The 24,557-nt window shown below is 38.7% G+C and overlaps 2 protein-coding genes across 6 annotated transcripts in view; both read left to right on the top strand.

The window, feature by feature from the left end:
- Positions 1-847: 847 nt before the first annotated feature.
- On the top strand, positions 848-17,351 carry sall3b (spalt-like transcription factor 3b). Of its 3 annotated transcripts, XM_057355572.1 has the most exons (6): positions 848-901; positions 8,362-8,517; positions 11,965-14,088; positions 14,440-14,892; positions 15,034-15,371; positions 15,675-17,351. In XM_057355572.1, the coding sequence occupies exons 1-6, from the start codon at positions 877-879 to the stop codon at positions 16,068-16,070; spliced, it is 3,492 nt and encodes a 1,163-aa protein (XP_057211555.1). In that variant the 5' UTR covers positions 848-876; the 3' UTR covers positions 16,071-17,351. The 3 variants fall into 3 exon arrangements, with proteins under 3 accessions (XP_057211555.1, XP_057211553.1, XP_057211554.1); XM_057355570.1 differs by having other exon boundaries at positions 11,965-14,892; XM_057355571.1 differs by lacking the exon at positions 848-901 and adding an exon at positions 7,520-8,280 and having other exon boundaries at positions 11,965-14,892.
- A 554-nt stretch (positions 17,352-17,905) lies between these two features.
- Positions 17,906-24,557, top strand: part of atp9b (ATPase phospholipid transporting 9B) — a 39,431-nt gene continuing 32,779 nt past the window's right edge. For 2 of the 3 annotated variants that reach the window (XM_057355001.1, XM_057355000.1), the window contains exons 1-4: positions 17,906-18,000; positions 20,792-20,965; positions 23,370-23,520; positions 24,170-24,283. In XM_057355001.1, the coding sequence (XP_057210984.1) occupies positions 17,921-18,000; positions 20,792-20,965; positions 23,370-23,520; positions 24,170-24,283 (519 nt within the window). In that variant the 5' untranslated portion in view covers positions 17,906-17,920. Of the gene's footprint in view, positions 18,058-20,791; positions 20,966-23,369; positions 23,521-24,169; positions 24,284-24,557 lie in introns of all 3 variants that reach the window. The other variant, XM_057355002.1, reaches the window with a different exon arrangement.

Here is a 24,557-nt window from a genome sequence, read left to right as displayed (position 1 = left end):
TGTTTCCCTGGAAAAAAAGGAGAAGTTTTTCAAGTAAGTGTCTGCTTTCATGAGCACAAGTGACTGAAGCTTACAAACAAAGCTTTGTTTCAAAACTCACAGATGTATGGCCGGAGCATGCCTTTGTCCTACAACCCTGAGATGTTTTTGTAGATTTTCTGTCCGGGGTGAACACAGACAAAAAATACTTGTTTGATGGTCGATATTAGCTTAAGCTTTTCCCAGGGTTATATTTTTCTCCCGAGAGGCTTGGTTTTTTGTGAGGGGGGGGGTTGAGCAGATAAAAGGGTGAACATCATTTTTGCTTTGCGGTTCTGTAGAAGTTTTTAAATAAACCATATTGAAGCATCTACCATAAAACTTTGCATAGAGATCCTAGAAAAATCTAAATTTGTGCAATGTTTTAATTTTAAAATAATCAAAGCGCATCTTTCAACAATAGGTGAATTATTAACATTACCATCCGCTTTTTGAAAAATAAAAACCTTTGGAATATAAAACTGTCAACACATTTTTTTAAAGACCTGTCTGATATTTCATTTCTAAAATGCCACATTCACACCCTTTCTTCCTCAAAAGTTTGCTGGAATCCGTCCGCTGCTATGCGAACAGCATGTGTTGTATCTGGGCTTGCCAACACTTCTTTTGTTGTGTCTAGACTACAGGAAATGCAAAATTGCATTTGTTTACAACCGTTAGGAAGTCAAAGCCAAGGCAACGATTAAAGAACTGCTCCCAGGAATAAAGACATGTAGCGCAGATTTTCTTAAGAGTGAGAGAGGGAAAGAAAGAAAGAACAAGAGCGTTTGAAGAAGGACTGCCTCATAAAAACATCTGTAAAGCGTATCGCGTCAAACTTCACTGTCCTCATTCACCATGCTGACATTTGCTCCTGAAACTTGTAAGTGCTGCTGCTTTCAGATCTAATCTCGAATCAGTCATTCTCTCCACTTTCTTAATGAGTCACATAAGGATGTGAGGAGAGGAAGTCGATCCCTAACCAGAAATTTCAGGTTACCAAAGTAGTAGCCTTCAGTTATATGCGGTGCTATTTTAAGAACGTTCTCTCATGTAAGGATTAGGGCCTGTCATCTGTATACTACTGCCTGCTTCTGTTTGTTTGTTTAAGTTCCCTGACCGTGCCTTACATATGGGACTTTATGTTTTTCACTCCTTTGGGATAATAACAGTGAATGACGGTGGGCTTGTTCTGTGTTAACGGTGCAGTGAGATGTGTGTCTTCTCTGTGCCATGAGAATTAGTTGATATGACTGGACTTCACCATAGTTCAGTGCAAGACCAGACAGTCTCCAAACACTACACTGTTGACTGACTGTGTCTACGTACTTTAAACCGTCTGGCTGCTTATTCACCTATTTAAACGAATAATTATGGTACGGCAGTGCATGTAACTGCAGTCGATTGATGTTCTTTGTACTTTTGAAGAGAACGAAATAAGTTGTATTTTATTAGTCAACTAGCTACAATAGAATTGTTTTAGACATGGGGCCATTTGCATAAACTGCTTAGACTAGTCTTAGAAGTTAGTCATCTTTTTTTTGGATTAGTCCTAACTAATTGCTAGTCAGTGAAACTACTTGTTAAGAGGCAGTCTTAACTTAGTGGCAAAGTTAATGCAACTGGGCCCTGGTTAAAATGATTGACCTACAACAACCCCACATTTTAAACAGGCATGAATTTTTTTTCTACACAGAAATGATACTAGACGTCTCAGAACTAACTTCACTTTTCTTGGCTATTTTTGCAGTCGCATGTATCAAACTGGCACAAATTTCATTTTTAGTGGATGCATGAAGTTAGTTCCCCTCATGTTCGCAGGTTTCCGAGCAGTGTAACTAAAAGTTACACTATCTATCTATCTATCATCTATCTATCTATCTATCTATCTATCTATCTATCTATCTATCTATCTATCTATCTATCTATCTATATATATATATATATACAGTATATATACATTATATATATTATGATTTAGTTGCACTGTAAAACTGTAGTTTTGCAGCAGGTTTGCCAGTAACATACTGTAGATTTAATTACTACTTAATACTAATTTCCTATTAGTACTGTTTTCAATTACTTTAAGCAAAATTAAAACACTTTGGCTTTTGAGATTCAAAATGAACAAGTAGAGACTGGCATTTGCACACCAACACTGCAAAAAAATGACATTCTTCTTTAGCATTGTTGTCTTGTTTTCTAGAAAAAATATTTATAAAAATCTTAAATTATGATACATTTTCATAAGAAGAATAGTGACCTAAGATATTTAGTCTTGTTTTATGAAAGAAAAATATATAAACTAGGTGAGTTTATGCTTAAAACAAAATTGTAAATTAAATCTACAGTAAGTTACCGGCAAACCTGCTGCGAAATTACAGCAAAGTTTTACAGTGTGGGGGTCTAATAACAATAAAGTGTAATCAATTGTAATTTTAATTCTCTTAATTAAAAGATTTTTAAAGAAACAGAACTTTTTATGTCCTCTTAATGGCTTAGTGGAAGATTTCAGTCAGATGACACCTCATACTCAAGTTAGTTAGAATGAGTCAGATGTAAATTGTTCAATAATAAAATTTGAACTTTTTTTTGTAAAGCTACTTTGAATCAATGTGCATTGTGAAAATACTACACAAATTAAACTGAACTTTTGATGAAATTTGATCAATTCTAACTAAATTCTAAGTTACACATTCACAAAATAACGTATCTCTGTTTACACACATAAGGGTGCTCAGGGATGACAGAAATGTTTTTAACGTGGCAAAACAGGAAGTGGGTGCCCCCCGTGACCCATAACCACAGCTGATTTTAAGCCGCTTATCACTTTTAAACAACACCTTGAGACCATAAAGTCCGTCAGATCACAGTGAGATATATGTAACTCATTAAACTCAGCCGTTCATTAAAGTGTTCCGAGGGGAAAGCATCTTATAGACCATAATAAGGTAACGTCAGGTTCTCTTTCTGGATCATGTATGGTGACTTCTCTGTGGTTTGCCTCCAGCTTCTGTCTGAGACATGGAGAGGAAGTCACCATTGCGGAGAGTTTACACAGATGGAGCCCACTCCTCGGTTAATGCTCACGTAAAAACGGAGCAAAGACATGTTTTTTACTTTTATTTCAGTGTACAGATGCTTATGGAGACATTGCGGTGCCAGTTTTTTGTGTTTGTTTATTGTTTATGAATAAACAAATACATATGAAGCAGAGTTAGAAATAAGGGTTTGATGCAACAAAAGGATGCTTGTATTTAAATTGTTAGGGGAAAACAGGCAATTATATCAAATATATAGCTGTGTGTGTAGTGTAGAGTTTTTATACGATATTTGGCATTATTTACAGCTACCTGTGTATTTTATGTTGATTTGATTTTATAAGGAAAAGCTGTTTTTTTTCAGATTTACGAAGTATTTCAAATCTTTCCATTTTAGTTTTTTAAAGTAATGAGTGTAATTTAATAGTTAGAAAAAAGATACTGTATGTGTTTTTCTTATGTTTATAAAACACGATATATTTCTCATACACATATTTCTGTTATAAATTGAATTTAATATAAATATTTTTAAATTGATGACTGTCTTGCGTCTTTGGTGAGTGCCTGTTTTGGACACGAGCACTTGTTTACAAACATACAGTAGAGCATAAATCAAAGCATTAACAAACTGTCACATTGTTTGTAATTATCATGAAAATCAATGTTTTTGTGAGACCACATGTGCACCAAATGACATTTGTAACAGGATAGTTGTTTCATTTACATCCCATTACAGCAATCAGAATTTTTTTTCTTAAGACACACAACTGTTGTCCTGGTCGTCGTGATTATTAAGTTAGACTTTGTCTTTTTGCTTCTGTTGTCGGAGTGAGGGCTTCCTGGTTTACTGAACTTTTGTTTGTGGTTTTACAGCAGAATGCTTGGAGACTCACATAAGAGGTGAGTCATAAACTAGACACACACTCATCCGCTAGTCACCGGCTGTTTACATCTGACAGCGCTTTACAATCGCTCCAACTGTAAATGTCACAAGCATGCGTGATCTAAGGGCAGTGGCGTGCAAGAGATGGTGTTAGTAATTCTTCTACTTTTTAAAAAGCGCACCTTTGGTTTGCCCAGGTGATCAGAGGAATCTTTTATTTGTTTCTCTTTATTTGTTTCTCTCAGAGTCTCTAGATGACGGATGATCATGCTAACCTGCTTTTGCGTTTCTCTCAGCATGATCAGGGAACAGTGTCCTAATCGTTATCTTGTCCCCAGCCTCCAACTGAGAGAGTAATTCTGGACATGGAAGGTTAGATGTCCAACCATATGCTGCTTTATTGAGCTGTCAGTGAGGTTTGACTTGCAGATAGCATGTGTTGTCATGGTGCTTTTTTTTTACAAGAATTACCAAGTCCAAGCATTAAGAAAATGAAGAAAATTAGAAAAATGAAAGCAATTGATTCTAAAAAATATTTGCAGTGCTACAAAGTACATGTTTAGTTTAAAAGGCACAAATACAATATGTGATGTGATGTGATGTGATGTGCTGTGCTGTGCTGTGCTGTGCTGTGCTGTTAAAGGGATAGTTCACTCAGAAATTATAATTCTGCCATCATGTATTCACCCACATGCCATTTAAAACTCGTATGTGACTCTTTCTTCTGTGGAACACAGAAGAAGATATTATGAGAAATGTCTTGGTTGTTTTGTGCCCATACAATGGAAGTCAATGGAGGTCAGTGTTTTTTGGTTACCAACGTTCTTCAAAATATCTTGTTTTGTGTTCTGCAGAACAAAAATGTCACTCAGGTGTGTAAACGATGAATGATCTTTCATGAAATATCCCTTTAATAAAAGTTAAGAAATATTTTGGGAGTATAACACTAATTGCATTATTGATTCTAATAGGACTAATAGATCTAAGTGTATATCATTTACGCCGTTTCATTTCATAACTTGCACACCTAAGAATGTCAATGTATCAAGCATTATTTAAGCATTATATTGTGATCTAGAGTAAGGTATAAATATTACACATACTGTTTAAGGTACTCTTGTGAATGAAGCAATATGATTTAACTTCTGACATTCCACTGGATAACATGACATATATGTCAGACCGTGCTTCAGAGAATCTGATGGAGATTAAACTCATTTGTTATATGCTTTTCCTCTATAGCACGCCAATGAATGCAAATAGCGGGGTCTGTTCTTTTTCAGGTCATAAATGTAAGTGAATTACTTTGCGTCTAAAGTCTTCACTCTTCATGTTAGACTGCACACACTCGCAGGCAGTAATTAACTACTGTTCTTACTGGCGTCACTCTTGTTTTTGCTCGTTATTCCCCCGAGAACATCCAATACATAATATCCTGTTTGTGCCTAAAATTTGCTGTCTTTCATAAAAATAGTCTGTTGTCATGACGACCCGTGTTAACAGAACTGAAACATCTCCTTTGCACGGTTGTTTACAGAGCAAAAAAAAACTTTGTGTATGCATTGAGAAAAGTGTTTGTAAATGACCTTAAGTATGTTAGTGAAATCTCTGCATATAATTGCATATCAAGATTCATTGCGAAAAGCTGCGGAAATGCAGATTTTCATACTGCTCTGTTGTGTTTATAAAGACAGTTGCATAAACACTACAGCCACTATTGACAAAAAATGACAATATTATTTACAGGAGGAAATAGAAGTTCAAGCAACATAATGCTTTGAGCTTTGAATAATTCTCTCAATGTAAGTTTTTATAAATGTGTTTTTGTGTCATTTTTAAATTCTGTTTTTATGAACATGTCCCATATTCCGAATAAATGTCATTCCTTGTTGTACAGTGTTTAACGCTACGTTTCAGACAACCTGATACGACGACTGCACCACGGTACCGCCAAGGGACCCGCATCTCACGGCCAAAAACCGTTTATTTCACTTAGTGGTATCAGGTCCAGCTGGCCTCACAATAGACCCTGACTCACCCCTCATACATTGAGATTCAGTTTCCTTTCCCAGCTCAAGTCTCTCGCGCTACTGTCAATCACAGCCTTTATTGGTGGAAGCAGACCTGACACCCCGGACCTCATGTGAAACCATGGCCGACAGGAGGCAATAAGCCGGAGAATAGCAGCCATCTCAAAGTAGTCCTCCATTTAGCAAGTGCTTTTTTTTGCTCTCTTTGCTCCAATCCTGCATTAAAGATAGAGAAGAGAAATCAATAGAGGTTCACAGCATTAGATAAAAGTCGCAGGCTTGAGGAGCAGCCGCGTTAGATGTGGTAAATTAAACCAATCAGAAATTTCCAGAGGCCCTCGGCACATAGAACAGTGCTATCTCACATCTGTCCATCTCCCTGCCCCGTCTCTGCTTTGTTTGTTCTTCATGTAGTTTGGTCGTGACACTTCATTTGTTGATCTATCTGTGATGATGTGCTTTATACTCTGAGTCAAACCCTCTTCATCATGTTTAGAGTAGGGAAAGATGTTTTTTAGCTGTGGGATATGTTCTTGGTTAAAAGCTGCATTTGGGCTAAAAGAAACAAAGAAATTCCACGGACCATGAAAAGATTCTAAACATCATTTTGTTTTGATGGAAAGAAAATGATAAATCTTAACAAACATTGACCTTGACAGAACTCTTTTTTCCTTTTGGTACAATACAACCCATGCTCGAATTGAAACCGTGTTTTGCTACACGACAAAAGAGAGATTTTTGATAGCCTATACGTAGATATAGTTTTTTTCACAATATGTTTTTAAACTGTAATCTGCGACTATGAGAAGAAGTTGTAGATGAGTAGAAAAAGCGATATCTCTTATGATCAGATTTGTTCGGTTTAGAGATCAATTTAGGTTCATTTCAAATCTGGTTTGTGTTCTGCGACTTAATTTTGCAAGTTTGTTACTCAAAACGTATTGTAACGAAAGCAGATGGAGAAAGCCTGTAGAAACAGACACTTAGTGTTAGAATTTCATATATGCAGAATTTTAAATATTTTATCCTTTAAGGCTTTTGTCTTCATCTGATCATTTTGTTTCATTTTGAAAAGCCTGCCTCTAATCCCACATGGAATGGATAACAGAAAAGCCGGGATAACGGATGCTGTTTTAAAGAGTTCCCTTGGGGCTGGATTTTGACAATTCCCCCCACTTTGTAATTTTATTGATAATGAAGAGGATGGGACTTTTGATTTTTGCCAGAAAAGCTAGTTAAGGACAATCAATAGTACATCATTGGGAGAGTTTTGTGATAAAAGCCCTTGGTTACCCTGGCAATCCATCACTTGGCCGTACAGATAGGTCAAACGAAATTATATTGCGCTTATCTCTCTACACCAGAAGAGTAACAGAGACGCGGATCAATAGGCTTATATATTGTTCTACTTGTGTTGTAATGGAAATGATGTATTGCTGATTTAGAGCCTTTTGGCTGCTATACACCCGCGATACTGGTCAAATGTCTGATCCTATGAGAACAGTTCAATATTATGGCAGACATTTAAGTTTTGAGGCACAAATTAAATATAATTTAATCAGAGAGTTATGTAAAGTTATGCAAAAAGTAAACAGAAAGGAGAGCAGGTTGCTGTGGGGTCTGTGTTTCTGTGATATCCTAGTGGTCGCCTTATGCAATAAGCTTAGACACATCAGCCCTCCTGCAAGTCTCCAGGATTTCAGCGGCTTTTACGCTTCTGTTTGCAGCCAAATTTCAGCGGACATCCTGGGTCTCTGAAGTATGTACTCCTTAGAAAGCACGGGCATAAATTATGTCTTCGGTAGTCTTGGATTGGTTGAGGATGGAGGATGCGCCCTCACCGTGAGCGTGCGCGCGGAATGAACCGACCGACCCAGAGCGGAACCGGTGTGTCGTCTACTAGCATTTCTCACAAATGGATAAAAAGCTGCAAAACATGAATCGTTTTTATAAAAATAGATCGATATATCTGCTTGTTAGAGCAAACTTTGCAAGCATTGACAAAAATTAAATAAGACTCATAGGAAGGAGGACTGTTGATCTTTTTGAATGCCGTTTAGAAATAAAGTGTGCTGCACGAGAACGCCGTGTTTTCATACTCATAGGTGACGTTGCTCAAACTACGGACGGACTTTACGCTGTAGACGCACTTGTTTGCGTCCAGTTTGTGGTTCTGCTGGACGTGAACAGAGAGCAAAAGGGAAAAAAACTGAGGAAGTGAAACGGGCTAATTACTCAGTCCATCCCTCATTTCCATATCCAGAGAGAGTGTCTACTGGCGCCCGGCCAATCCCTCATGCAGCGCAACGTAATACATGACCCTCTATCATTATAACGCCGACATGCGCAATCTGCACAACGGTAACAACATCTAATATCTCTTATTCAGTGACCCCGGGACTGTACGGGACTGCCTGCGTCCGATGCATCTGCAGATCGGAGCGCCGACGCGAGCGCAGAAACATGTCCCGAAGAAAGCAAGCGAAACCCCAGCATCTCAGATCGGACGAAGAGGGAGCGCCGTCGGAAAAGGGTCCGGATAACGGTATGCCTATTGCCAATTTCAGCATTTATGCGTGTTTAGATGCAAGTTTCCTTTGTCGGAATACAGCATCGCTTTATTGCTCATCTTGAGCTTTGCTGAAGCCACACTACGAGATGCATGGCATATGTTAGTTTTAACCGAGAGAGTACTTTTGGAGTATAAATTGTTTAAAAGAAGTTGATTTAGAGAGCATATGTCGTAGTGAGCTGAATTCGCATGAAGACGAGAGGGAACTACGGGCAAAGTTGGGACTGGAGTTTTATGAAACATTTCGATTAGAAAATACACGGTGTATTTTGTAAATCAAGTGAATGAAGTTAGGTCATGCTTTTAGTAAAAAGAAATATAAAATATGCGCTTTTGGACAGTTAGAAAGTGTTTATTACGTGGCATACGTCCATTAAGTGCCATTAGACCAAAAAGACGAATACTTCATCATGCAGTTTCTAGTATTTTCGAGCTATTAAATAACAATTTATGGTAAATTTACTTGAAATAGTTGTACATTTATGAACGCCAGCCCGCGTTTAATTCGCTTAATATAGGCACGGTACAAATACAGGCCTTACATTTATTAATTTCGTAATTTATAAAGAAAATGTAAAAATGTAAAAATTTAACATTATATTTTAAAACAATTTAGACTATAGGTTTTGATGTATCATTAATTATTAATAGTTATAACCAGAAACTGTAGACTGGAGTTATAGAGTTAGGCTATCTATAATGAAACACTACATCTAATTTGTGCTTTTGTGCCGAAATAAACTTTAATGATCTATGGAAATCTTTCCAAAAATGGCTCAAACAAAACCTTCTATAATCGTCTGTTTGCGTCAGAATAATTTCTTTTCTCATGGTAATTCGGTTATTTACGTGGCCACATGAAAAATCCTCACACTTGGTTTGCCTTGAACTTGTATCTTCATTTAAATCGTGTTAAAGTGTTTAATGCAAGACAAAGATCGACCTAAAAGAATAGATTCAGAGTTTTGGTCTGAGACAAGAGAGTGAAAGGCGTTTATTGTCCTTTAGATCGGTTTTAATCAGATGAATCCATTGTTAGCAGGCCTGAGCTGTTAGAAGTGTAATTAAAAGAGTCGACTAAAAACGTAAAACAACTCTGTGAAGCAATAAGAAATCAAATAAATAATATGTTTTTTAGTTATTAAAACTGATATTTTGTATTTTTAGAATTGATCAAACAAATTATCAGAAGGAGGGCTATTTATTTTGAAGTATTTTGAATTTCCCAAAATTGATATCCCCAAAATAAATAGAGACAGTGCAGAAATTCAAACTAAGCTCAAACATAAGCTGGGGATATGAATTTTTTTATTATTGTGAACTGTACTGTATACATACATTTTTCTATACACCATTTGTAAATAGTAAGCACACACACTGTTTTCTGTTAGTTATAATGAAATTATTGTTATATTTATATCCATTAAAACACAATAATAATTCACACTTGATTCATATTAGCTGATACATTTCTAGGGTTTTTTCCCCATATGCAAAGTACTTATTTCAAAATCCTAGCTGATGTTTCATTCGCATTTTGTCGAAGTCAAGACAACCATTCAGACTTTTGTATTTGATCTTGTAGTTCGCCTTAAATGCCATTCATCAGGCCTCTACATTAACGATTGTTCTAGAAAATAAAACATTTTAGCTTTCTTTTTCTTTAGTGCGTACAAAACTTATTTACAGACATTGTCTGTCTTGTGTCGAAATTATCCAGCTAGGAGTCTAAATCCCCAAAGCTAACAAAACCACGGTTACCAGCTGAGCACCCCAGGAATCTCCCAAGTTTTTTCATTCTAGCTGGCTCATGCAGCAGGGCCCCACAGTTTGTCTTTTTTCTGATTTAAGAATTTGACATATTTATCTCATGATCAAAGTTTTGTCTCTCTTTTTGTCCATTCAAAACATTTTTCCTATAGGATTTTTTTCTGCGAATCCAGTTGGACTATTGAATGAACTCTATTTTTCATATTGATGAGGCCAAGACTCATTTGAACATTTTAAATTGATTTCTAACACAGGCTTTAAGATAATTGGTTCATCTCACTTGATCACTTTCAGTAGGGTCTCACCTTTCCACGTTAGAGTTATTTCAGACCACACACATAGTTACAGAAATAAGACAAGCAAATGACCCACACTGTAACTACTCTAAACGGAGCCATACAAACATTAAGAAACATAACACTTGACCATCATTTTAGATATATTTCTGTGTCCTTTTTCTTTACCCATCTCTCTTTCTTAGTGTCCCTCTTGTCTAATGTTTTTACACTAGTTATGCACAGCTGCACGAGGGCAAAGAAAGTAAATCAAGAAACAACCAATCCGCCATTGCGTCGTATACAAATATTAAAAACTAAAAATCTAAAAAGCAATAAGAAAATAATAATCAACAATAAGTGAAAAAGGAGCACAAATACTTTAACACAAAAAAACGACTTACATTTTTTCTCATGTTTAGCTTTACTGATAATAGAAAACTTGTTTTATGATATAACTTTATAAATTAACAGCGTTTATTTATGAGTTTAAATTATTTATGAGTACATTTTTCTCTGGAATTTTCTGGCAAATAGATTGATTGCGCAAACCTCTTCCTTCAATCGTTCATCAGTGAGTCAGAAAGCCAACAACCTGTAGAGGTATTTAAGACTCAGTTGAACTCGATGTTACTATGTTGTATTTTTGGATGTGCAAATGCAAGTATCAGAATGAAAATCTTTAAATGATGCTCATTTATTGCATAACATGTATCAAATGTTTTAACTTCTATGATCTTGCATTGTAATTTCTAATGCTTTATTTAATTTATAATGTTCTTGTATAATATATATTTTTCACACAATAATATTTCTACACAGTATTTTTTAAATACCCAAAATACTGTATATTTTTTACATGGGCGAAATAATCCAGTTTGAAAAGGTTTGCAGTTATGTTTTCATTTTTAAGACTGCAACGGTTTAGTCAAGGTTTTAAATGCTTTGTCCTGAATTTAAGTTGCCTGTTTCACTCAGCAACAATGTCAAGTGGAGAGGAATTAGTTCTTCAGGAAATAGGAGTGTTTGATAGCAATGGAGAGTTCAGATTAGTCAATCAAAGGCTCAATTTGCCCTCAACTGACAGTGCAGCTGTGAATTGTATAAAAACATTGGAAATCAATATCCCATATAGAATTTCATTAAGTTTCCGTATATTCAATAGATAGGTCGCATAATTTGATGGATTGTGCAAAGAAAATTATCATCCGAGTCTTTGGAGCATGAGCACAAAGAGGCAGGCATTCAGTAATTGGTAAAGTAGTACAATTGATTTAGTTTATCTATATTGTTCACTCCTCCGAGAATAGCTGTGAAAAATCTATCATCTCTGGAATTTCTATTCACACGTTTTTCTCTCTGTCTTTATCTCTAGCACTTTTCTTGATGGGAGGCGATGAGGAGGACAGCAGCACTGAAAGCCACAGCGGGGGCGAGGAGACGCACGTGTGCGAGAAGTGCTGCGCTGAATTCTTCAAGTGGTCTGACATGCAGGAGCACCAGCAGAAGTGCACAGAGGACCCTCCCGTGCTGATAGTAAAAGAGAACGAAGAGAAGCTGCTGTCCCGAGGATCGCCCACAGAGTCCTTCTTAAGCACTCGCAGTGACTCAGCTGAAATGGAGGCCAGCGAGCACAACTCTGATCTGGCTGAGAAAGTCGACGAGAGCTTGCCTGAGGAAACCCAAGTCATTGACGTGGATGAAGACATGGATATTAGCATGGCCGGGCATGAATCGTCACACCTTAGCCCTCTAACGCTTGACAATGAAAACAACACCTCTTCGCCTGGACCTTCTACGACCAATCACTATGACATACCTAGCACTAACGTGACGCTGGAGATTCTTCATAGCACCAGAGTGGCCGTTGCACAGTTTTCCCAGAGCATTCACTGTGCGGGACCCGCGGGCAAGCTGAACTCGACTGCCATACCCATGATTCTGGAGCAGTTGATGGCTCTTCAGCAACAGCAGGTTCAGCAATTACAGCTCATCGAGCAGATCCGCAGTCAGGTTGCTGTAATGAATAGGCATCCTACGCAAGCTGCACTTAATCCTGCCTCGAAAAGCCTGCCCTCTGACTCTAACACTTACAATTTCCAGGGCATTGCTCCGCCCCCCGTACTTCCATTATCTGGGGTCATGCCCTCTACAGTGAACGGGCAGGCCTCGGTATCCCAGGCTTCTATGCTCGGAAGGCCAGCGTTACTCTCCTCCCGACCGAACAGTGGACAGGCCAACGCTAGAGCAATGGACAGTGCTTCCTTACCAAGTTCAAGCCCTCATCTCTTCAGCTACACCGGGTCTTCCCCACTCTTGCCAACCTGCAGTGGATCAATCTCTAATGTTAGTAACACCCAGTCCATAAGCACTCCCAACCCACTATCAGCTTGCCAGAGTAGCCTCCTTAGCCCTTCGGCCAACCTACCATTACTACCTCAAAGCCCTCCCAACGGAGTCATCTTTCCCAATCCACTGGCCAGCATAGCAGCCACCGCCAGTGCTTTAGACCCACTCGCTGCAATGATGAAGCGCAAGGGCAAACTCCCAGGAATATCCATTTTTGACAGCAAGCCCACTTCAGAAGACCCGTTCTTTAAGCACAAATGCAGGTTCTGCGCCAAGGTGTTCGGCAGCGATAGCGCGCTGCAGATCCACCTGCGCTCACACACGGGTGAAAGGCCCTTCAAATGCAACATTTGTGGCAATCGTTTCTCCACCAAGGGAAACCTCAAAGTCCACTTCCAAAGGCACAAGGAGAAATACCCTCACGTTCAGATGAATCCGTACCCAGTCCCTGAATATCTGGACAATATCCCTACCAGTTCTGGGATACCATATGGAATGTCTTTTCCTCCAGAAAAAGCAGGACCTACTTGGTTAGACAGCAAACCTGTTCTACCAACAGTGCCGTCGGCGATGGGTCTGCAATTGCCACCTACGGTACCGATTATTGAAAGCTTAAGTGATTCCTTTTCAAGTACGCCCTCTGAAAGATCGCCACACAGGCCCTCGCCAGCCAGAGGTGAACTAGCACCTTCGTCGCCCAATCCCACTGGGACCGAGACGGATATGTCCACCACAACATCCTCTCCGAAGTCAAACAGAGAAGGAGAGATCACGCAGACCACAGAGGAGGTGCACTTGCCACCAAATAATAATGTGACTAGGAACGGTAACAACCTCAGCTCTTCAAACCACAGCCTGCATCCACAGTCCATGCCAACAGCAACACCTTTTAAGAGCAATGCCCCCGAGTCCACTGATGTTCCTTCAGCGGTTAATAAATCCTCATCTCCCCCACTAATCTCAGATCAGTTTAAAGCCAAGTTCCCATTCGGCGGTCTCGAAGACTCTATGCAAACATCCGAGACATCAAAGCTCCAGCAGCTCGTGGAAAACATTGACAGGAAGATGACGGAGCCCAATCAGTGTGTGATCTGCCACCGCGTGCTAAGCTGTCAGAGCGCGCTGAAGATGCACTACCGCATTCATACAGGTGAGAGGCCGTTTAAATGTAAAGTTTGTGGCCGTGCTTTTACCACAAAGGGTAACTTGAAGACTCACGTTGGCGTGCACCGCGCAAAGCCTCCCCTTCGGATTCAGCACTCGTGCCCGATCTGTCAGAAAAAGTTCACTAATGCCGTCGTGTTGCAGCAGCACATTCGTATGCACATGGGCGGGCAGATTCCAAACACTCCGCTTACAGAAACCATCTATGAGAAAGATACCGATATGGAGAGCTTTGACAGCATGAGTACTTATGATGATGACTGCCTTGATGATATTTCATTTGAGGATGAAGGCGATGTTGTAGAAAACAGTGAAAACACTCTGAGCTCTTTTTCAGAAAGCCTACCACCCATTCCATCGCTCCCAACCTTTTCACCGGAAGCTAAAAAAGCAGAGGGTGACTCATCTATCTGTCTCAGCCCATCGAATGGGACAAAGACGGTCAGGTGTGGACCTATGGATAACAATCATCATATTCTTGGCCGCACCGGCACGGGCGAGATGGAGAACCACAACATGGTGACTAGTTTAATGCCACCGTCAAGTTCTGTTCACATTCCGCCCTATCCCACGAACAGTCAACCCGAAGGCACACATGAGGACTCCTTCTCTCTGAACCTCTCCACGAAAATTCAAGAGGGAAGTGCTAGAGTCAAATCTGAAATGTTGGATTGTCCCGCAACAAATTTAGTCAATGGGATGAGTCTTAATCAAACAGGAATCCAGTCCATTAATTCTACAGTCAAGAAAGAAAATCCTTTCAACGTGCAAAGTTTCAGTAAGGAACTCGGTAAGAAAAAACTGTTATACGATACCAGTAAACCAACCAGTTTGTAATTGTAAATACTTAACATATTGAATCATGGTATTTCCTTATGTGATATTTTATATCATGATTATAAAAAAGCTGCTTTATCATTTTTATTCTCAGAAAATCTTCAAAGGACCACCGAACAGAATACTAAAAATGCTCTAGTTAAAATGGAGATGTCTGTCTACAGTAAGCCGTACATGCTAAAAGAGGGGCTTTTTCCTGCATTTAGCCTTCCGTCTCCCACCGCTCGCTCTGAGGTGATGATACCAGGCGTCACCTCGCTTACTGGACCACCCGCTCCTCGACGGACCCCTAAGCAACACAACTGCAACGCATGTGGGAAAAACTTCTCCTCTGCTAGCGCCTTGCAGATCCACGAGCGCACACACACAGGCGAGAAACCCTTCGGCTGCTCTGTCTGCGGTCGAGCCTTCACTACAAAGGGTAATCTGAAGGTATGTGATCGTTACCGACGCTAGGGATGAAATGAACGGCTTTAATAAATTAAATTAGGTGTAATTCTTTATTTAAAATTAATATATATTCAGGTGATTTAAAATGGTATAAAATCATATATTGTTTTTTTAATAGAATGATTTTTTTCTATCATGAAGAATTTACATATGCACATGGTGGTCTTCATAACATTGGCCATTTTTTCTTTACTGTATGTTTATAATACATAATCACACGACTAGTGCAAATACTTACTAATAAAAACAACAATTTTGAAAAATTGTCTCTCTGTTTATATACAGGTGCACATGGGCACCCACATGTGGAATAACACCCCTGCCCGTAGAGGTAGACGTTTGTCTGTGGAAAACCCAATCGCCCTGCTGGGAAGTGATGCCCTGAAATTCAGTGAAGCATTTCAAAAGGATTTAGCGGCTAGGGCCATGAACGTGGACCAAAACTTCTGGAGCCGATATGCAGCAGCTATATCTAATGGCTTAGCAATGAGGAACAATGAAATATCCGTCATTCAGAATGGAGGAGTTCCTCAGCTTCCTGCCATTAACGTAGCCACGGATAAAGCTAGTACTGGAAACAGCCCACCAATCACGGCTCTTGAAAAAACAGGCATAGATAGGGGAACTGGACAACACTTTTCCATGATGATCAATGACAAGAAAGACATTGGAAACAATTGAAAGTAAAGGTGACATTCTTTCTCCTTACTTAAGGTTGATATTAAAGGTGTCTTGATTTTTTTAAATAATGTCTTTAGAATATGCTTTATTTGTGTGGGAAAGTACTCAGTTTATCTTATCTTGTAGTGGCACTTGGTTTTTATTTCTTTGTTTTAACAAAGGCCGCGGTTAGTTTTACAATTATGCTCACTGACTGAAACCTTACACTTGATTCAAGGGCATTTTGATGAGATAAAATTATTTTATGTTGTAAATATGTATTTTATTTTCTTGTCCTCTGATTTTGCTGTTAAATATCGTCCCATTTATGGGAAAGGGAACATGTTCGCGTATATTAAAGAAAGTTTTGATTTCCACACTGTGGTCTTAATATTGCTACAGTTATAATTATGTAACTAATCCCCAGAAAGAAAAAAGAGACATTGCAGTGTCTTTGAAAAGAGATGTATTATTCTTTGACATCCCACTGCTTTGCTGCTATGCATTGGATGCAAACCATTTCTTTTTTTGTAAATTAAGAACACCACTATGAAAGCTAGTTTCATTTTAGCTGCAATCAACAATGATGTGTTCCATCTTAAACAGCCTATGTTATTATATTAATAATGCAGATTATGTGTTGTATGTTTTATTTCCTGCTTTGTTTACCTTTACATGCAAACCTAATTAGCGGGCCAAACTCTGAAGTATGTCTTAATAAAGATCTCACATTAAAAACGCTTTTGAACTTCAGTTGTATAGTTATCTTTGAAAGCCCTTGTAATGCGGGACAATTCTATTTCTCAATTTTGATTTTTGTAAGCGTGTTTTACAAATAAATAAATGTTTCCAGAAACGTTATGGGACAAAGGAAAGAAAAAAGTTAAAAGGACTTGTCTTTAATGGTAGCTTATGTCTTATACTGGGAGTGTCATGTTTTAGATCTCTCATGTAGCAGGTCATTTTAGTGTTTTTCTTTTTATAGTGTTTTTTTGTTTATAAAATATATTGTTTAGATATCAGTTAGTGTTGGGAAAAAACAGAAAAAAATCAAAGGAGCAGTTTTTCATAAGATAGGTAAGGATGAAAAAGGGATGGGGTGTTTGATGTGTCTTCTGCATGAATAGGAGACACTATTTTTTTACTCAGATACATTATAAGAGGATTTAAAATGTACTCCATTTCTGTCTGCACATCAGTATTTTTACATGGAGCGACTGAGGTGGGCTCTCAAACATATACTGACTGAACTGGATTTATTTCTAAGATGCAATATTGCCACCTCCCTCAATAAAAAAAATCTCAGACTAAATATTTTGTTTGTTTTAATTTATTATGAGTATATGGAGAAAGTCTCTCTTTCCCTCTCTCTCTCTCTCTCTCTCTCTCTCTCTCTCTCTCTCTCTCTCTCTCTCTCTCTCTCTCTTTCTGTGTGTGTGTGTGTGTGTGTCCCTTTTACATATTAATCATGATCTTATAGTAAAAATTACCATATATTTTGTTTAATTTATTTACATTGTAAATAAATGTATATTACGTGTGTGTGTGTGTGTGTGTGTGTGTGTGTGTGTGTGTGTGCGCGCGCGTGCGTGCGTGTGCGTGCGTGTGCGTGTGTTTGTTTAATGTGACCTTGAATCAAACTGTGTTTTTATTATATAATATGTAATAATTGTTGTAATTAAAAGATAAAACTTGTTCCTCTAAAATAAAGTACAAAATAAAGTACAATAAAGTACAAAGTTACTTTGTTAAAGTAACAATGGTATGTCCTAACGTACAACAACTCCTCAAGCATAGCCTATCAATGAAATGAAGTATTTAGAGATTTAAATGAGGGAAGTGACGACACCACCTACGTTGTTGACGCAAAGATGGCGGACGGCATACCTCTGAATCCCGTACGGAAGAACTCGAGAAAACCAGCGTATTATAATGCTGGCAGACCTGCCAGGTGCGTAGACGGTTGGATATAGATTCTAAAAGCCGCGTTATAGCACAAGGCTCTCGTGTGAGTTGCTATTACCATGTATACTGTGATATTAGCTTTGTTTACGGCGCTGTTCCGGGGTTGAGTGCTAACAGGCTAGCCGCAGTGTACATTCAGCAGCGCGAGCTGTCAGTGTCAAATTACAGCTGATCACGACTGTGATGGGACACGAGAGGATACAAGAGTCCTCGGGCCATGTGGGTTGTCAATATAACGTGAAATATTTATGTGAGATGTTATGTCATGTTGGTTCTTTGCCATGAACGTGTAGTTAGTCTACATTCATAGAACATAACATAATGTTCGTGTTTTATCATTATAGATACTTTCACATTGGCCTTTGCTACGTCTATGTAACATACTTGTGATACAGAATATCTCGTGCATTATAATTATGTAATACAAAAACGTTCTAAAGAATCCTATACAAAGACGATACAAAATCATGTCTTATCTGTTTAGTAACCATGGTGATTTGAACCCCATTAAGAACGTGTTAGATGTTTATTTGGGACTTGAGATTAGATGTGTTTGTAACATGGCCCCTGAAGAACATTCTTGAACATCTCATGCAACATCTCATTTACTACTGTATGCTTAACATATCACGAGTCTTAAATACATCCATTATATGGCATGCGGTTTGCTGATACCCAGCGCTTTCATTATCTCTGAAAACTGTTTTTCCCACGGTTTACGCTAGGCAAAGACGCCAAAGATATTCATTTAGACCCTAGATGTCCATCTGGTTTTCCTGAAGCGCATAAACAGCCTAACAGCAGACAGGATCTGTATTTATGGCATCCAGCTGTTTGTCAGATACTGACATTCTAAGGACCACTTGTGGTATTGCTTCTTGAGAATATGGATCTAAACCAAAGTGATTGCTTAATTTGATTTCATTGTTTGGGGTAATGCTATTGCACATGATCACTTTGTGAATCATTTCGTGTTTTATTGAGGAGGAAAGAGAAAAGCAGAAGAGCTGACCGCAGTTAGGATAGATTAATTGGACCACCAGCTATGCTTGGCTCATACTTTGCTTATGCTGTTGTCCTTCTTGATTTATATGGGTGGTTAAGCAGATTTGATGGTCATCTGATTTCTTTTATCATACAATTGAATACAAATATCAGTGGTAGGCCCACGGGCTACTAATGTCTTCCACCATCCCCGCCGCACTGTATTGTTTATGATTACAAGAATCCCCAAACAAGTTTGTGTCATTTTCCTTTCGCTTTAGGAGTTTTATTTAGCCGCTATTAAAACGGCTTGCTATGAACATCAAAGGCTAAAATCCACATAGACACATGTCAGAGTGATGTGTTTTTGTTGACATACCTCAATAATAAATGGCCTGTTGTGGCAGGAACCGATTACCCTTTGTAGAGCTAATATTTGTAATTTCCCTTTTGTTGTAAATCTCTTATAAGAGTCAATCTCACGAGACCTGTCCAGAACATGCCTGGGTGATATTTCATTCCAGATTCAAAAGAATGGAGGGATAGTTCAATCAAAAATCAAACGTCTGTCATCATTTACTCACCCTCTTGTCATTTCCAACCTTTATGACTTTCTTTCTTCTGCGGAACACAAAAGAAGATGTTTTGCAGGAAGTTGGTAACCGAACAATGGTGGTACCCACATACAAGTACGATTATTACGATCACATACAAATACGTTATTGAGTACCGCCGTTGTTCAAAAATGTTCATTTTTGGGTGAACTGGGATTTATGTCCGCATTTGCTAGATCCTTTTATCCAAAGTGTCATACCGTGATACAGTCAAGTCAAGGTATACATCGTGTGCTTGTTCCAATTGGACCGCTTTAGTTTACTGTATATTCAAGTGCAATCATTTTAACTGCACAATGTAGGCGTGCGGCATGTTGAAGCAGCGTAAACTATGATTCACACTCCCTGATCTCTTTCATCTATTTTTATATCGATCTCTGAAGCACTACAGTTTGTAGGTTTTTAGTGTTCACCGTTGTTTCTGTATCTGGCTTCTATAATAATTTATCCGACACGACATCACTATCTGATAAGGCCTGTTCAGTCAGCATTGTCTGGATCTGGTATGTGTTTTTATGCTTCTTTCATTGTTTAACTGCAAAAGGCTGTCTGTGCTTGCAGCGGTCACCAAGGCCTAATTGCATGAATTAAATCTATCCACGGATAGTTCGAGAGAGAAAGGGGAACGTGCAGGTTTTGACGCTGAGGCCGAAGTGGAGATGGTGCAGAAACGGCTTGGCTTTTGTTTGTGTGGAAGCTGATATCCTCGTGGGACTTTGGCTGTTTCAGAGTGTCACAATAGCGTTCTGCCGCTCTGGATTTGAGATGTGTGTGAGACTCGTCTCAATGCGGGGGAGCTGAATGTGAGAGAAGATCAGTTCCTAAACTTCAGGAATATTTTGAAGTATTTTGTTCTGTTCATTCATGTAGGTGATTTTAAAGCTGTCCTTTCTTTTTGTTATAATTGATGATAAATGATCAAAATGAAAATACGTTGTGGGTAAGGAACACGGACAAGGTCACTGTTGATTTTATATGTGCCGTTGCATTTTACTTAAACTAAAGATAATAAAAAATAAGATTGTGTTGCACTTGTTGTTTTGCAGGCTATTTGGCTTTTTATTAATTCATGTATTATTATAAAGTGCTACATTTGGTGTTTGTAAAATCATTTCTGCAGAATATCATGATGCTGAGCATCCTTTTAACTTGCAGTTTTGTCTTCTTGTTACACTTCAGGTATGAGATTGAAGACGAATCCTCAAACCTTGATGAGATGCCCTTGATGATGTCAGAGGAAGCTTTTGAAAACGATGAAAGTGACTATCAGACACTGCCCAGAGCCAGAGTAGGTCAGAGACGGAGAGGATTGGCCTGGTTCCTCTGTGGTGGATGGAAGGTCCTGTGCAGCAGGTAACATCCCGCATAAGAACTCATGCTAAGGGCTAAGATCTTTCAAAAAAATGACAAATTATAAATCGTTTTTTCACCTTCAGGTCATTCTAAACCTGTAGGTTGGACAACAAAATTGTTTACATAGCAGACAATCCAAAGGCTGCTTCCCTCAAAATAGATATAGCAGTATAGTAATATAGTATAGAAGAATAGAGAGATAACGGGATGTTGAGCTAAGAAAGTCCAGACATTTCCACTTTGACAATTTTGGCTTAACTTTTTGTTAATAAAATGTGACCGCTATCGTGCAGCTTATAGTGTGTGTTTGTAGCGCTTGTGCCAGGTTGGCGCGGCTCCTTTTGAACGCACCGGTAACTGTGCATGAAATGCACACACAAGCGCAGGTTGTGTTTTTGGATTGAGGTGCTCTCCTCGCATCATCAGTCAGAAGGTCAAACGTTCTGACAGAAAATGTGCTTCTGCAGCCAATAACATCACCGCTCAATGTCTATTTTGGGCCGACATTCAAAGAATATCACAATGCCTTTTGTCACGTCAATGACACATGACACAAGTGCGATGAAAAGAGATATTAGCGATATTATGAAAGCGTCCTCTTGACTCTTCCACTTGTGCTGGTTTATCAGCGACGCATCTCAATTGTAAGCTGGGTATTGATTTTTTTTCTTCTAATGAACAAATGGGATTTCGCACAGCTGACCAGTTTGATGCTTTCCAGTAATTTTCTGTGTGCTTAGGCGGAGGATTATGAAATGAACAAATAATTCAAGCAGAATAACTCTGCTTATTCAAACGGCCCTATTATTTGCACTGCGTTCATTTGAGCAAATAATCTCTCTTATGAATCGGAGCGCTGGCACTTACAGACAAGAGGCCAACGCAAATATTATTATATTTTGTTCAAAGTTTATGTAATTTAGTTCAATGCCAGCCAAACCAATCGGCATGACTGTGTACACTGAGCAGAGCACAAGCTCCGCACCTGCACGGCGTCACGCCATTCTGCAGGGAACCGCTACAATATAAAATGATTATGAAGGTCAACAGAGTGTTTGGTGCCGTCTCTGACCTTCACAGCGAATCAGGTTTGATTTTAATAGGGAGGGGTTTATTTGGCAGGGGTGGTTACAGAGGACATCATCTAAAGGTTTGTTGTTCACTTTAGATATCGCTAGGCCCGCGTGGAATCTGAGCACGCAGAATTCAATTGCTTATTCCCCCTTACCCTTTTGTTATTTTATAATCGCATTTTGGAAGAGCAATACTTCTCGTATATTTTTATAATCACTTTGATCTGCAATTTTGAACTTCTGCCTCTATATCGCCACCTCTGTTAAAAACAGTTAATTTTCTTTATGTGGGTGAAAATTACGGCAAACTGGTATTGTCCGCAAAATCCGATTATTCATAATTATAAAGTAAAAATGGTTTACGTTTACTTAAGGTATGAAGACAGTTTTGACTTTCTTATGCACTCATCCAAAATAACCTATTTTTATTAAACCTAACCAATGTGAAGGATTTCAGCTTTGATTCCTGGTTTATCATTGTCCACAAAATAACAGTACACTTGTATGTACACAATATTGAAGTGTGGGTTGCAAACACCATTTCGTGTTGACTTGAATAGATTTTTCCAGGTTTAAATCCACACCAATGCTTGCCTATACAGTGCAAACAAGGTGAAAGAAATTGCACAGTCGGAATTCAGTCACATAATGTCACCAGACCGTGTAAACACATTTCCGTTACTTTCACAATGTTGAAGAAGGACGATATGTTACAGAGAAGATTTCTCTTGAGCAACCTAGGGTTTAAGTGGCTTGCTTGCTGAAGGGCACAATACTGATAGCTATTAGTAAAAATCGTTCCTTGTGGGTTTCAGACCTGCAACCATTTGGTTATTAGCCTAGAATGTTAACCACCAGGCTTAGACCACCCCCCATCCGTGCAGAACGCATCCGTGCATTCTGTACTTTCGCAGGGGTTTCGTAAAAAACACCTTCTCTCTCCTTTTATTGTGTTCGGTTGTACTTTTACTTCCTAGTGGAAGTGCTTTGCGTTGTCTGCCCAAAGTTCAAGTGAAACTAGGCTGGCCTCTCTTTACCGTCACTTGCATTAATGTTGCATTAACGCCAGTGGAGAAAACCCTAAAAGGCCTCGCGTTTGTGTTTTAAGTGATGAATAAGAAGATAATTATAAAATAACCAGTTTTCAAAATGAGTAAAAGCTTAGGAGCAATGATCAGCCGTATTTGTTAAGTATTTGGCCGGGGTTGTGTTAATTAAGGCCATTACCAGAGTCCAGGCCTAAACTGCGCCTGTAGTGCTGCGTCCTCCTTTCTTGTGAATCTGTCTAATCACTGGATGATCTCTTTCCTCCCGTGCTCTCTGTCACGCAGCTGTTGCGAATGTCTGGTTCACACATGTCGCAGGAAGAAGGAGCTAAAGGCTCGGACAGTCTGGCTTGGACATCCCGAGAAATGTGAAGAGAAGTACCCCAAAAATGCCATCAAGAACCAGAAATACAACATCGTCACTTTTGTGCCAGGGGTAAGGCAATGTCAAAAACTGTGATGCATGTTGTTTTGTTTTTTGCATGTTTTGATGTTACTATTATATTTATTTTGTTGTTGTTTTAGCTGTATTTTATTAATGTTATTTATATTATATACATTTTAATTTATAGCTAGACATGTGCTTTCTATTAAAAGTGTAGAAAAGCTGTTTTGATGTCGATTTTCCATCGCGGTTTGTGCCTGCGTTTATCTCTCGCCGGGCTGTTTAAAGTGAAATCTCTACCCTGAGTGCTCGCAGCAGATTTGCTCGGTAATCAGGTTAATGTGTAACTAGCTGTGAAGTAACAGCAATCTAACGTATCTTTTTCCACTGAGTGTGTAAGCGATCTACTGTATTATGACTGCTGGCAATGTCTTATTCAGAGGAACGCGCCTTGTGTATATGCACTTGGCAAAGTATTTGCAGCTTGTACGATGAATTATGTATAAACCAATCAGGTGCACTACTGTGTTTGCATGCCACGTGTATCAGCAGACTGTGCTAAAACAGATCTAAAAGCTTTTATCATCGTTTTAACAACACTGCATACAAAACCACGTTTTTTAATCATGTGAAGCATTTAGAAGACGTTACATCAGAGTCTCTTTAAGAGAGTATTCATTTCAGTGCTCGTTTCTTTTAGGTTCTCTACCAGCAATTTAAGTTCTTCCTCAACCTGTATTTTCTGGTGGTGGCTTGTTCTCAGTTTGTCCCATCGTTGAAGATCGGATATTTGTATACCTACTGGGCCCCGTTGGTAAGTATAGCTAACCGGATGAAGTTAGTCATTCAAACCGCAGCATACAGTGGCCCCAAAAAGTATTTGGACACACCATACTTAAAAATTGCATTATATAACAAATTGTCAAACCAAATACCATTTATTTTAATGATAGTACAAATGCACTTCGTAAGCAAAACATTTCCCCAAAGTTTATGTTGCAAATCATAATAAATAGTTGAGATACACTTTCTGGTTGTCAAACTTAGTGGAACATGTTCATCGTTGATGTGATGGATACGTCTCTGCT

The sequence above is a fragment of the Triplophysa rosa genome, linkage group LG16 (assembly GCF_024868665.1).
Source record: "Triplophysa rosa linkage group LG16, Trosa_1v2, whole genome shotgun sequence".
NCBI classification, from domain to species: Eukaryota; Metazoa; Chordata; class Actinopteri; order Cypriniformes; family Nemacheilidae; genus Triplophysa; species Triplophysa rosa.
This window is presented reverse-complemented; position numbering and strand designations above follow the sequence as displayed.